This window comes from Hemiscyllium ocellatum, chromosome 2, assembly GCF_020745735.1.
Source record: "Hemiscyllium ocellatum isolate sHemOce1 chromosome 2, sHemOce1.pat.X.cur, whole genome shotgun sequence".
In the NCBI taxonomy this organism is placed as follows: Eukaryota; Metazoa; Chordata; class Chondrichthyes; order Orectolobiformes; family Hemiscylliidae; genus Hemiscyllium; species Hemiscyllium ocellatum.
The window spans coordinates 65,246,941-65,259,793 of record NC_083402.1 but is presented as its reverse complement, the minus strand read 5'-3'; the positions used below and the strand labels follow the sequence as shown (position 1 = coordinate 65,259,793).

The window sequence follows — 12,853 nt, the reverse complement described above, 5'->3', positions numbered from 1 at the left end:
TGTTAGCTCATTTTATACACGCACCACCCTATGTGAAAAAGCTGCCCCTCAAGTCCCTTTTCAATCTTTCTCCTCTCACCCTAGACCTATGCACTCTCCTTCTGGACTCCTCCATCCCAGGGAAAAGACCTTGTTTATTTATCCCATCCATGCCCCTCATGATTTTATAAATATCTATAAGGTCACTCCCCTCAGTCTCCAACACTCCAGGCAAAACAGCCCCAGCCTATTCAGCCTCTCCCTATAGCTCAAACGCTCCAACCCTGGCAACATCTTTGTAAATCTTTTCTCAATCCTTTCAAGTTTTACAACATCCTTCCAATAGGAGGGAGAACAGAATTGTACACAGTATTTCGTAAGTAGCCTGACCAATTACCTGCAAAGCTGCAATTTGACCTTCCAAGATTTGATCAATAAAGAAAAGCATACCAAATACTTTCTTTATTACCTGATATTCCACTTTCAAGGAACTATGAACCTGTACTCCAAGATTGTTTTGTTCAGCAACATTTCTCAGGACCTTACCATTAAATGTATAAGTCCTGCCCTGATTTACTTTTCCAAATTCCAGTACATCATACTTACCTGAATTAAATTCCATCTACCACTCCACGACCCACTGGCCCATCTGATCAAGGTCCTGTTGTACACTGAGGTAACCTTCTTCACCATCCACTGCACCTTCAATTTTGGTGTAATCTGCAAACTTACTATTTTACATCCTAGTTCACATCCAAATCATTCATATAAATGACAAAATGCAGTGGACCCAGCACTGATCCCTGTGGCACACAACTGGTCACAGGCTTCCAGTCTAAAAGGCAACCCTCCACCACCACCTCCCTCTATCTTTTACCTTCAAGTCAATTCTGTATCCAAATGGTAACTTCTCTTTGTATTCCTTGTGAGCTAACTTTGCTATAATGAAGACTCCGTAAAGATTGATAGGCAGTACTACAAAGATCTCAAAACTGAGGAACAGAAATACGTCGTTCAGTTATTGAGTCTGCTCTGCCATCCAATGAAATCATGTCTAATCTGATAATCCTCAACTGCACTTTCCTGTCTTTTCCACATAAGCCTTGATTCCTTACTGATTAATTACCATCCCAGTGCTGTATACTTAATGACCCAGCCTCAACAACCCTCCGCGCTAAAGAAATTCTGAAGTACACTAACCCATGTTGGAAGAAATTCCTCCTCTTTCCTAACTTAAAGATAAGACCCCTTATTCTTAGATTATGCTTTCAGGCCCCAGATCCTTCTACAGGGGAAATCAAACCTCCCACATCTACTCTCTCAAGTCCCCGAAGAATCTTGTGTGTTTCAATAAGGTCACCGTTTATTCTACTCAAACAAGTTCAAGCTCAATCTACATAACTTCTTCTTATATGACGTTCCTTGATACCTGTTATCAGCCAAGTCAACAAATTGCACTTCTACCTCGACAAGGTCCTGTACGCCTTAGTCCAAGAACTCCCCACCTACGTTCGGGACACCACCCACTCCCTCCACCTCCTCCATGATTTTCGCTTCCCCGGCCCCCAATGTCATATCTTCACCATGGATATCCAGTCCCTATACACCTCCATCCCCCATCACGAAGGGCTCCAAGCCCTCCGCTTCTTCCTTTCCCACCGACCCAACCAGTACCCTTCCATTGACACCCTCCTTCGACTGACTGAACTGGTTCTCACTCTGAACAACTTCTCTTTCCAATCCTCCCACTTCCTCCAAACCAAAGGAGTAGCCATGGGCCCCAGCTATGTCTGTCTCTTCATCGGATATGTGGAACAGTCCATCTTCTGCAGCTACACTGGCACCATCCCCCACCTTTTCCTCCACTACATCAATGACTGTATCGGCACTACCTTGTGCTCCCACGAGGTAGTTAACAGTTCATCCACTTCATTACACCTTCCACCCCAACCTCAAATTTACCTGGACTGTCTCAGACTCCTCCCTCCACTTCTTAGACCTCTCATTTCTATCTTGGGCAATTGATTCAACATGGACATTTACTATAAACCGACTGACTCCCACAGCTACCAAGATTACACCTCCTCCCACCCTGCCCCCTGTAAAAACATCATCCCATATTCCCAATTCCTTCGTCTCCGCCGCATCTGCTCCCAATACCGAACAACCCAGATGGCCTCCTTCTTCAAAGACCGTAATTTCCCCTCAGAGGTGGTTGACGATGCTCTCCACCGCATCTCCTCCACTTCCCGCTCCTCTGCACTTGAACCTCGCCCCTCCAATCGCCACTGGTCCTCACCTACTACCCCACCAATCTCCAGATACATCGTATCATCTGTCGTCATTTCCGCCACCTCCAAACAGATCCCACCACCAAGGATATATTTCCCTCCCCTCCCCTATCAGCATTCCAGAAAAACCACTCCCCCCGCGACTCGCTCGTCAGGTCCACACCCCCCACCAACCCAACCTCCACTCCCGGCACCTTCCCCTGCAACCGCAAGAAATGCGAAATGTGCGCCCATACCTCCCCCCTCACTTCCCTCCAAGGCCAAGGGATCCTCCCATATCCATCACAAGTTCACCTGCACCTCCACACACAGCATTTACTGCATTCGCTGCACCCGATGTGGCCTCCTTTACATTGGGGAGACAGGCCGCCTACTTGCGGAATGTTTCAGAGAACACCTCTAGGACACCCGCACCAACCAACCCAACTACCCCGTGGCACAACACATTAACTCCCCCTCCCACTCCGCCAAGGACATGCAGGTCCTTGGCCTCCTCCATCGCCAGACCATGGCAACACGATGCCTGGAGGAGGCGTGCCTCATCTTTCGCCTAGGAACCCTTCAACCACAAGGGATGAATGTAGATTTCTCCAGCTTCCTCGTTTCCCCTCCCCCCCACCTTATCTCAGTCCCAACCCTCGGACTCAGCACCGCCTTCTTGACCTGCAACCTCTCTGTCCCCACCCCCTCTCCGGTCTATCACCCTCACCTTAACCTCCTTCCACCTATCGCATTCCCAACGCCCTTCCCCCAAGTCCCACCTCCCTACCTTTTATCTTAGCCTGCTTGGCACACTTTCCTCATTCCTGAAGAAGGGCTTATGCCAGAAACATTGATTCTCCTTGGATGCTGACCTGCTGCACTTTTCTAGCTGCACATTGTTCAGTTCTGCCTTCAATGTCTGTTTCCCTTTCCTTGGATAAAGGCCAGTCAGCTGTAATCTGGTTAGTATCTTATACAGTTTTAGCAAAATCTCTCTAGTTTTGTACTCCATTCCCTTTTAAAAAAAGGCCAATATCACATTTGCCATGCCTATTACCAGTTGAACTTGGAAGTTAGCTTTTTGTAATTCACAGATGAGGACTTCCAAATTTCTTAATTGCATCGCTTTCTGCAGTCTATCTCCATTTGTGTCATCCAAGACTCACTTTTCTTATCCAAGCCATTTCCATGTATTGTAAATAATAGTCGTTCCAGTACTGATCCAGAGATGGTCTAGGTGGTCAATTCCTATTCGCCACATTTGCATTTTTTAATGTAAAAATCATCACCCTATGCAAAAACATTCTTAAATTGAGAATTTAAAAATGCTTTACAAACTATATATATTACAGAGAACATAATGATGATAAAATACCTGTACTTTGCCACACTAAAATATATACAAGTGCTTAACATGTACTATACTCTAGGTTTTAACATACCTTCACATGCAGCTCTGGATGGCTGTTCATATAATCAAAAAGCCTCTGATAATTTTGAAACTGTTGATCCCATTCTGACCACTGGTCATAACGAAAATCATCTCCCAGGGGAATCAAGACCACTTTGGTACGGTAAAGTTTGGACTTTTTTCTATATTGGTCTAAGATGAGTTTGGCTCTTCAAAAACAAAAACAAAAACAAAAAGATTTAAAATATTTAATGTACTGAATAAGCAGCGATCATTAAACAGGTTTATAATATGTACTTTTAGCAAAGCATAAATGAAAACGTAAAAGTAACTTCTATTTACATAGTGTTTTATCATCTGCATATTTTCTCATATTTCATATTTATTTTGGAGTTCAAAACGCAGAATTGAATCCGAACCTGCAGCTTTCTCACTCCAAACTGGGATTGCAACCAAGTGGGTTAGCTTCTGGCTTGTGTTATATTTTGTAGATAAATTAATATATTTTAGCTATTTTCCTAATTTCCAAGTTATGCTATTCACTCTCAGTTAAATTTTGTGGTGGTCCTAAATGTGAAAAGATAAAACAAATTAGGGTTAAGTATGAAGAAAGTAAATTATATTCTCTTGCACTCTTTTGTTCACCTTTATTTTCCTCCTCCCTCTGTCATCCCCCTGAGCATTAGTCAGTTAAAGAGCACACAAAAAAAATCTGCAACCACCCGGGACACAATAATGAGATTCTCCAAAACAGCTCATACTCATTTAGTATCTTTATTTCTAAAATTGAACCACTTTTTAAATCCTGCCCAACAATAGAGTTACATACTGGGCAGATTAAAGCAACTGAAGAAAACTGGCATATTTTGAAATGTTAACAAATTTGGCCAGGGAAAAAAAAAATTCATGATTGGTAGTTTCTAATATAATCCCAGGCAGAACAATGACACTTGCAGCAGCCTTAACATCAATGTCTCAACCACACCTAAAAATCTCACTGACACTTGTAGAAAATCAATTACTATAATCAGTAATCAAGGTCAGCCCTGCTACTTTGTAGCTACTTAAGTAAACAAAGGTCCCAGTTTTCCAGAAATTTTAAAAAGTCCTCTGCCATCAAGCAAAGGCAACTTTCCTTCAATGGTTCAGCTGATTAGAGCATGAAGCAGTTGGGACACAGATTCCCTGTTCTATCTATTAAATTAATCTTGGGTAATTTATCAGTAAAGTAATAAAATTGGAACTCAGAATTCAAAGATGAATTATATAAGCTTAACTGCATTTTACATGATATTTTAATTTCAACATCTTAACTATGTGTTGCATTTCCAATTTTTAAAACAGACTTGAAAATGAATAAAAGCAGTGCAAATCTCCTTTCATGTTTTAAATTGTCTAAATATTATTTAAACATACAGATGACAAATGTGAAAATAAGTTGAGTGCCCTCCTCTGTCCAAAATAGTCAGAAAGGAGGACAAACTACAGAAGGTGTTGGCTCATATTATTAATGTTCACAATATAATTATATAATCAAAATACCTCAAGGGACTATAACTCCTTGATTTGTCCAGACTTTTGGCAAGATCATATTTACAGTATTTACTCAATATAATAATGAATCTAAAAAGTAAACCCAAAAGGGGTGGAGGGCAGCACAGTTGCGCAATGGTTAGCACAGCTGCCTCACAGTGCCAGGGACCCGGGTTCGACTATCTGTGTGGAGCTTGCATATTCTCCCAGTGTCTGTGTGGGTTTCCTCTGGGTGCTCCGGTTTCCTCCCACAATCCAAAGATGTGCAGGTGAGGTGAATTGGCCATGCTAAATTGTCCATAGTGCTAGGTGCATTAGTCAGAGGTAAATATAGGGGAGGGGAATGGGTCTGGGTGGGTTACTCTTCAGAGGGTCAGTGTGGACTTGTTGGGCCGAAGGGTCTGTTTCCATATTGTAGGGAATCTAATCTAATCAGAACTCGAAGTGTGATGACAGAGGGTGGTGGTGGAGGGTTGCTTTTCAGACTGGAGGCCTGTGACCAGTGGAGTGCCACAAGGATCAGTGCTGGGTCCACTACTTATCAATGATTTGGATGCGAGCATAAGATGTACAGTTAGTAAGTTTGCAAATGATACCAAAATTGGAGGTGGAGTGGACATCGAAGAAGGTTACCTCAGATTACAACGGGTTCGTGATCAGTTGGGCCAATGGGCTGAGGAGTGGCAGATGGAGTTTGATAAAGGTAAATGCGAGGTGTTGCATTTTGGGAAAGCAAATCTTAGCAGGACTTATACACTTCAAGGCTATACGTGCTATCGTAAGGACAGACTGACTGCCAGAGGGGGTCGGGTAGTCCTGTTGGTAAGGAATGATATTCAGTGCCTTGCTCGGGGGGACCTGGAATCAGGGGATGTAGAGTCAGTATGGATACAGATGAGAAATTCTAAGGGTAGAAAAAGACCCTAATGGGAGTTATCCACAGGCCCCCAAACAGTAGCCTGGATGTAGCGTGTAAGTTGAATAAGGAGCTGAAATTGGCCTGTCACAAATACATTAATACAGTTGTTATGGGGACTTCAACATGCAGGTAGACTGGGAGAATCAGGATGGTACTGAACCCCAAGAAAGGGAGTTTGTGAAGTGTCTCTAAGATGGATTCTTAGAACAACTTGTGCTGGAGCCTACCAGGGAGAAAGCAGTTTGGGATCTGGTGTTGTGCAACGAACCGGATTTGATCAGGGACCTCGAAGTAAAGGAGCCATTAGGAGGTAGTGACCACAATACAATAAGCTTTAATCTGCAGTTTGAAAGGGAGAAGGTAGAATCGGAAATGACAATATTTCAGTTGAATAAGGGGAACTATGGAGCTATGAGGGAGGAGCTGGCCAAAGTTAAATGGTGCAATACCCTAGCAGGGATGGCAGTGGAACAACAATGGCAGGTATCTCTGGATATAATGCAGAAGATGCAGGATCAGTTCATTCCAAAAAGGAAGAAAGATCCTAAGGAGAGGCAGGGGTGGACGTTGCTAACGAGGGAAGTTATGGACCACATAAAGACAAAAGAGAAAAAGTATAACATAGCAAAAGTGAGTGGGAAATCGGAGGACTGGGAAGTTTTAAAGAACAACAGAAGAAACTGAAAAGAAAATACACAAAGAAAAAATAAGGTATGAAGGTAAACTGGCCAATAATATAAAGGAGGATAGTAAAGGCTTTTTTTAGGTATGTGAAAAGGAAAAAAATGGTTAAGACTAAAAAATTGGGCCCTTGAAGACAGAAACAGGTGAATTTATTACGGGGAACAAAGAAATGGCAGAAGAGTTGAATTGGTACTTTAGATCTGTCTTCACTGGGGGAGACATGAGCAATCTCCTAGATGTAATAGTGTCTGAAGGAACTGAGCTGAAGGGAATTTATATTAGGCAGGAAATGGTGTTGGAGAGACTGTTAGGTCTGAAGGCTGATAAGTTCTCCAGGACCTGATGGTCTGCATCCCAGGGTACTGAAGGAGGTGGCTCCAGAAATCGTGGATGCATTAGTGATCATTTTCCAACGTTCTATAGTTTCAGGATAAGTTCCTGCAGATTGGAGGATGGCTAATATTGTCCCACTTTTTAAAGAAAGGAGGGAGAGAGAAAGCAGGGAATTATAGACAAGTTAGTCTGACCTCAGTGGTGGGAAAAATGCTGGAGTCAATTATAAAGGACGAAATTACAACTCATCTGGATAGCAGTAACAGGATAGGTCAGAGTCAGCACGGATTTATGAAGGGGAAATCATGCTTGACTAATCTTCTGGAATATTTTGAGGATGTAACTCTGAGGATGGACAAGGGAGATTCAGTGGATGTAATGTACATGGACTTTCAGAAAGCCTTTGATAAAGTCCCACACAGGAGATTAGTGAGCAAAATTAGGGCACATGGTATTAGGGGCAAAATACTGACATGGATTGAAAATTGGATGGCTGACAGGAAACAAAGAGTAGTGATAAACGGCTCCCTTTCGGAATGGCAGGTGGTGACTAGTGGTGTGCTGCAGGGATCAGTTCTGGGACCGTAGCTTTTTACAATATACGTTAATGATATAGATGAAGGTATTAAAAGTAATATTAGAAAATTTGCTGATGACACAAAGCTAGGTGGCAGGGTGAAATGGGAGGAGGACGTTAGCAGAATACAGGGTGACCTGGACAGGCTAGGTGAATGGACGGATGCATGGCAGATGCAGTTTAATGTGGATAATGTGTGGTTATCCACTTTGGTGGCAAGAACAGGAAGGCAGATTATTATATAAATGGAGTCAAGTTAGGTAAAGGGGCAGTACAATGAGATCTAGGTATTCTCGTATATAAGTCAATGTAAGCAAGCAGGTAGTGAAGCAAGCTAATAGCATTCTGGCCTTCACAACAAGAGGAATTGAGTATAGAAGCAAAGAGGTCCTTCTGCAGCTGTACAGGGCCCTGGTGAGACTGCACCTGGAATATTGTGCGCAGTTTTGGTCTCCAAATTTGAGGAAAGACATTCTGGCTACTGAGGGAGTGCAGTGTAGGTTCACGGGGTCAATGCCTGGAATGGCAGGACTATCTTACGCTGAAAGATTGGAGCAACTGGGCTTGTATACGTTTGAGTTTAGAAGACTGAGAGGGGATTTGATTGAGACATATAAAATTGTTAAAGCATTGGACACTCTGGAGGCAGGAAGCATGTTTCCACTGATGGGTGAGTCCCGAACCAGAGGACACAGTTTAAAAATAAGGGGTAGGCCATTTAGGATAGAGTTGAGGAGAAACCTCTTCACCCAGAGAGTGGTGGGTGTATGGAATGCTCTGCCCCAGAAGGCTGTGGAGGCCAAGTCTCTAGATACTTTCAAGAAAGAGTTGGAGAGAGCTCTTAAGGATAGTGGAATCAAGGGTTATGGGGATAAGGCAGGAGCAGGCTACTGATTGAGGATGGTCAGCCATGATCATAATGAATGGTGGTGTTGGCTCGAAGGGCAGAATGGCCTACTCCTGCACCTATTGTCTATTGTCTAATGAGAAGGTCCTAGGGAGTGTTGCTGAACAAAGAGACCTTGGAGTCAGGTTCATATCTCCTTGAAAGTAGAGTCGCAGGTAAATAGGACAGTGAAGAAGGCGTTTGGCATGCTTTCTTTTATTGGTCACAGCATTGAGTATAGGAGTTGGGAGGTCATGTTGCGGCTTTACAGGACATTGGTTAGGCCACTTTTTGAATATTGTGCATAATTCTGGTCTCCTTCCTATCGTAAGCATATTGTGAAACTTGAAAGTGTTCAGAAAAGATTTACAAGGATGTTACCAGGGTAGAAGGATTTGAGTTATAGGGAGAGGTTGAATAGGCTGGGGCGGTTTTCCCTGAGTGTCAGAGGCTGAGGGTTGACCTTATAGAGGTTTATAAAATCATGAAGGACATGGATCGGGTAAAAAGACAAAGTCTTTCCTCTGAGGTGGGGGAGTCCAGAACTAGAGGGCATAGAACCAGAGGGAAAGATTTAAAAGAGTCCTAAGGGGCAACGTTTTCACGCAAAGGGTGGTGCGTGCACGGAATGAGCTGCCAGAGAAAGTGGTGGAGGCTGGTACAATTGTAACATTTAAAAGGCATCTGGATGGGAATATTAATAGGAAGCATTCGGAGGGATATGGGCCAGGTGCTGGCAAGTGGGATTAAATTAGGTTGGGACATCTGGTCGGCATGGACGAGTTGGGCCAAATGGTCTGTTTCTGTACTGTACATTGCTATGACTCTGAAGAACTAAACAACATATTATTTTCATGTTGGAGACAGTAGAATTGATATGCAGTTAACTCCCTCCCAGTGATCACAAGGTAGTGTGCAAATTTGATGGTTTAAGATTTTAAGTAAGTTACCTTTCTTGAACATTGCTATCATGTATTTCAACTGGAGGTATTCTCCAAGGGCAGCTAATTCGGCCACCAGGTAGACGTTTGAAGTCAAACTGACAGCATATTTTAGGATCAGGGCCACATGTATGAGGAACATCGTAGCTGTAAAATGGCATCATGTGACATAAAATGTCAGTGTTTCCATTCTGATCTGAAGTTTAAATAAAAACAGGGTATAAGCAAAAGCACAAAGACAATATATCAGCAATTGTAATGCCCATTTGCAAAGATATCCATAACAAATGAATTTCATGCAAATAAGAGCAAAAAAAAATCAAGTGTTTACAAAATCTTTCAGAATCAATTATAACAGCAACACAACATTATGTATATTCTGGCCCAATTTTTGCCGTCAACAATGCACTTCCTTAAGCAAAAGGTTCTGGCCGTGTTGCACAAATTTAACATGTGAGTAAGTGCTCATGCTGCCAATCAATCTTTGTTGTCCTGAGTCTAAATTATTCAGGTTTGAACATGGAGATTTTCTCTTTTTATTCTTGGCTTTCATCATTTTTGTTCTCCCTGTCAAACAAATCTTTTTCTCTGTATTTATTTTCTTATACTTAGCTTGAATTTGAATATAGACATTAATTTATACTTCCTTCTGAGAATCTGCAATGTTAATTTCACAATTCTTCAATTCGATTAGGTAAGGGCACACGTACTTTCTTGTTCTGTTCACCCAAATCTTTCAGTGTCATTATTAGATTGCATTTCCAACAACTTACCATGCACATAAAATTTAAAAATAAATGTGCAAGGACAAGCCGAACTAATATCAGACAATATTTAATGCCTTGCCATGGCAGATTTTTAATCTATATTCTCCACCTAGAATTAATATCAGTTCTATCCACCGTAAATTTTCTGTTACATCTAACAATTCACAAATTATTTAAACCGGATTGGATAAAACATGACATTGGGTAAATAAAAACATAAACATTAATCATGTTGGAATGATTAGCCAAAGCAGAATTTCAAATGTAAAACTTTAGTCGAAACAGGTAGATTTTACAAGGATTGAGGAAGATGAGGAGACAGGAACATTGAAAAGAAAATGGTATTTCAGGACCTAGACAGCAGAAAGTGCAGCTGCCAAAGGTATGGCAACAGCAGAAGTATAAGTCAGAGCTGGAAAAATATAACTCGCAAAGTGTTATCGTGTTGAAGAAGGTTAAGAAGATTGGTAAGGGTTAGGACATATGAACACAACGATGGCAATTCTAATTGCAAGCACTTCTGGGCCAGGAGCTAATATAGTGCAGGTTTGAAAGGCGAGTGGAACAGCTGTACAGCATAGAAACAGACTCTTCAGTCCAATTCGTTCATGTGTCCAGATATCCTAAATTAATCTATTTCCACTTGCCAGCATTTGACCCAAATCTCTCTAAACTCTTCCTATTCATATCTCATCCAGATGCCTTTAAAGCATTGTAATTGTACCAGCCACCACCACTTCCTCTTACAGCTCATTCACACATGCACCATTCTCTTTGTGAAAAGGTTGCCCCTTATGTCCTTTTAAATCTTTCCCCTCTCACCTTAAACCTATTTCCTCTAGGTTTGGACTCCCCCACCCAGGGAAAAGACCTTGTCTATTTACTCTATGTCCCTCATGATTTTATAAACCTCGATAAGGTCATCCCTCATACTCCAATGCTCCAGGGAAAATAGCCCCAGCCTATTCAATTTTTCCTTATAGCTCAAGCCCCCCAATCCTGGCAACATTCTCATACATCTTTTTTGAACTCTTTTCAAATTTCACAACATCCTGCCTATAGCAGGGAGACCAGAATTGCATGCAGTACGATGAGATAGAATACAGACAGCAGTGTAAAAAGTGAACTTAGCCAGGAAACAATCGGAATTAATGAATCTACAGATGAAAAAGATATGAGGAAGGTTTCAGCAGCACATTCATGATGACATTTTAACTGTCAGTCTGGCTACGTGAGGTTGTGGATGAAGTAGCAGTCAAACGTTGGTGGAGCTCAACACTACACCATTCAAGAAGCACAGTTTTATTAGAGATAAACTGCTATGTTTCGCTCTTTCAATAAGCCAATGAAGGCATGATAGGCTTAATAACGTCTCTTTTATATCATTCAATGATCTGCTGATATGGAACTTGGGCCTATTTTTTAGATAATAATACCAGGAGATAGAATACAGAGAATGAGAAGGAGGCAAAGGGTAGAATCTACAATAACTCCAGAGGTAATAATGTAGGTCAAAAAGAGATGCCATTGCCGGAGGTACTCCATTCATAAACAAGATGGAGGAGAACTATTGTGTTAAACAACAGACAAAAGGTACTGGAGGAAGCACGATGTTGTCAACTGTGTCATACCCAGCAGAGAGAGGAAAAATAGAGCATGATGGTCACAGAAGATGTATTTTTTGGAAGAATGAGTGGCAATCTAATTGAGGCATGGAAGACCCTAAAAGGATTGACAAAGTAGGCATAGAGTGGATGTTTCCTCTCGTGTGCATCTAGAACGAGAGATCATAGTTTTAGGCTAAGGGGCAGCAGACTTAAACAGAAAAGACAAGGAATTATTTCTCTCAAAGGGTTATGAATTTGTGGAATTCACTATCCTAGAGTCTGAAGGACACCTGGAGACTGTATGAATTTATGAAGGATATAGACAAGAATTTTAATTAGCAATGGATTAAAACGTTATAGACAGCAGAAAGGAAAGTGGAGTTGAAACTGAGATGATAACAGTCGCAGTCATATTAGATGGCTCGGCCTGGCTGGCCAAATTGCTTACTCGTGCTCCTGGTTTTATGTTCTTGCAACATTACACAGACCTAACTATGTTCTGAGGTGAAGGAAATTATGATTTTTTTTGAGAAGAGGCAGTGAAGATGGTTTTGAAAGGGAGAAGAATAATGCCACAGGAGAAAGAACCATTTATAATTTCAATAAATATGGAAACCAGGAAGAGAAGACAGGTAATCAGTACTTTGGCCAAATAACTGTTAAATATCGGGGCAAAAAAAATTCAAAGACTGTCAAAATTTTGGTCTGCTGCCAAAGTCATTTTGCATACTAGTTTTGAATGTCTGAATTTACTTTTCCTAGAAACTGCAGTGGTATTTTCTGCATTTTCCTTTAAGAATCCTCCAAGTATATAGATGAGACCTTCCATTGGGCTTTCAACTCTCAAACTCTTACGACAGAAGTTTCAGAGAAAAGACAGAATGTAAGGCTCCAGGCAAGTCATCTCCGAGTGTCTGTATTCAAATTAATTAGCTTTATTATA

The 12,853-nt window shown here is 41.6% G+C and overlaps 1 protein-coding gene across 2 annotated transcripts in view; it reads right to left on the bottom strand.

Moving 5' to 3' along the window:
* The window catches only part of man2a1 (mannosidase, alpha, class 2A, member 1), a 219,479-nt gene that overhangs the window by 142,556 nt on the left and 64,070 nt on the right, over positions 1 to 12,853 (bottom strand). For both annotated transcript variants that reach the window (XM_060837296.1, XM_060837306.1), the window contains 2 exons: positions 9,546 to 9,732; positions 3,695 to 3,872 (listed from right to left, as the gene is read on the bottom strand). In XM_060837296.1, coding sequence (XP_060693279.1) covers positions 3,695 to 3,872; positions 9,546 to 9,732 — 365 coding nt within the window. The remainder of the gene's footprint in view (positions 1 to 3,694; positions 3,873 to 9,545; positions 9,733 to 12,853) is intronic.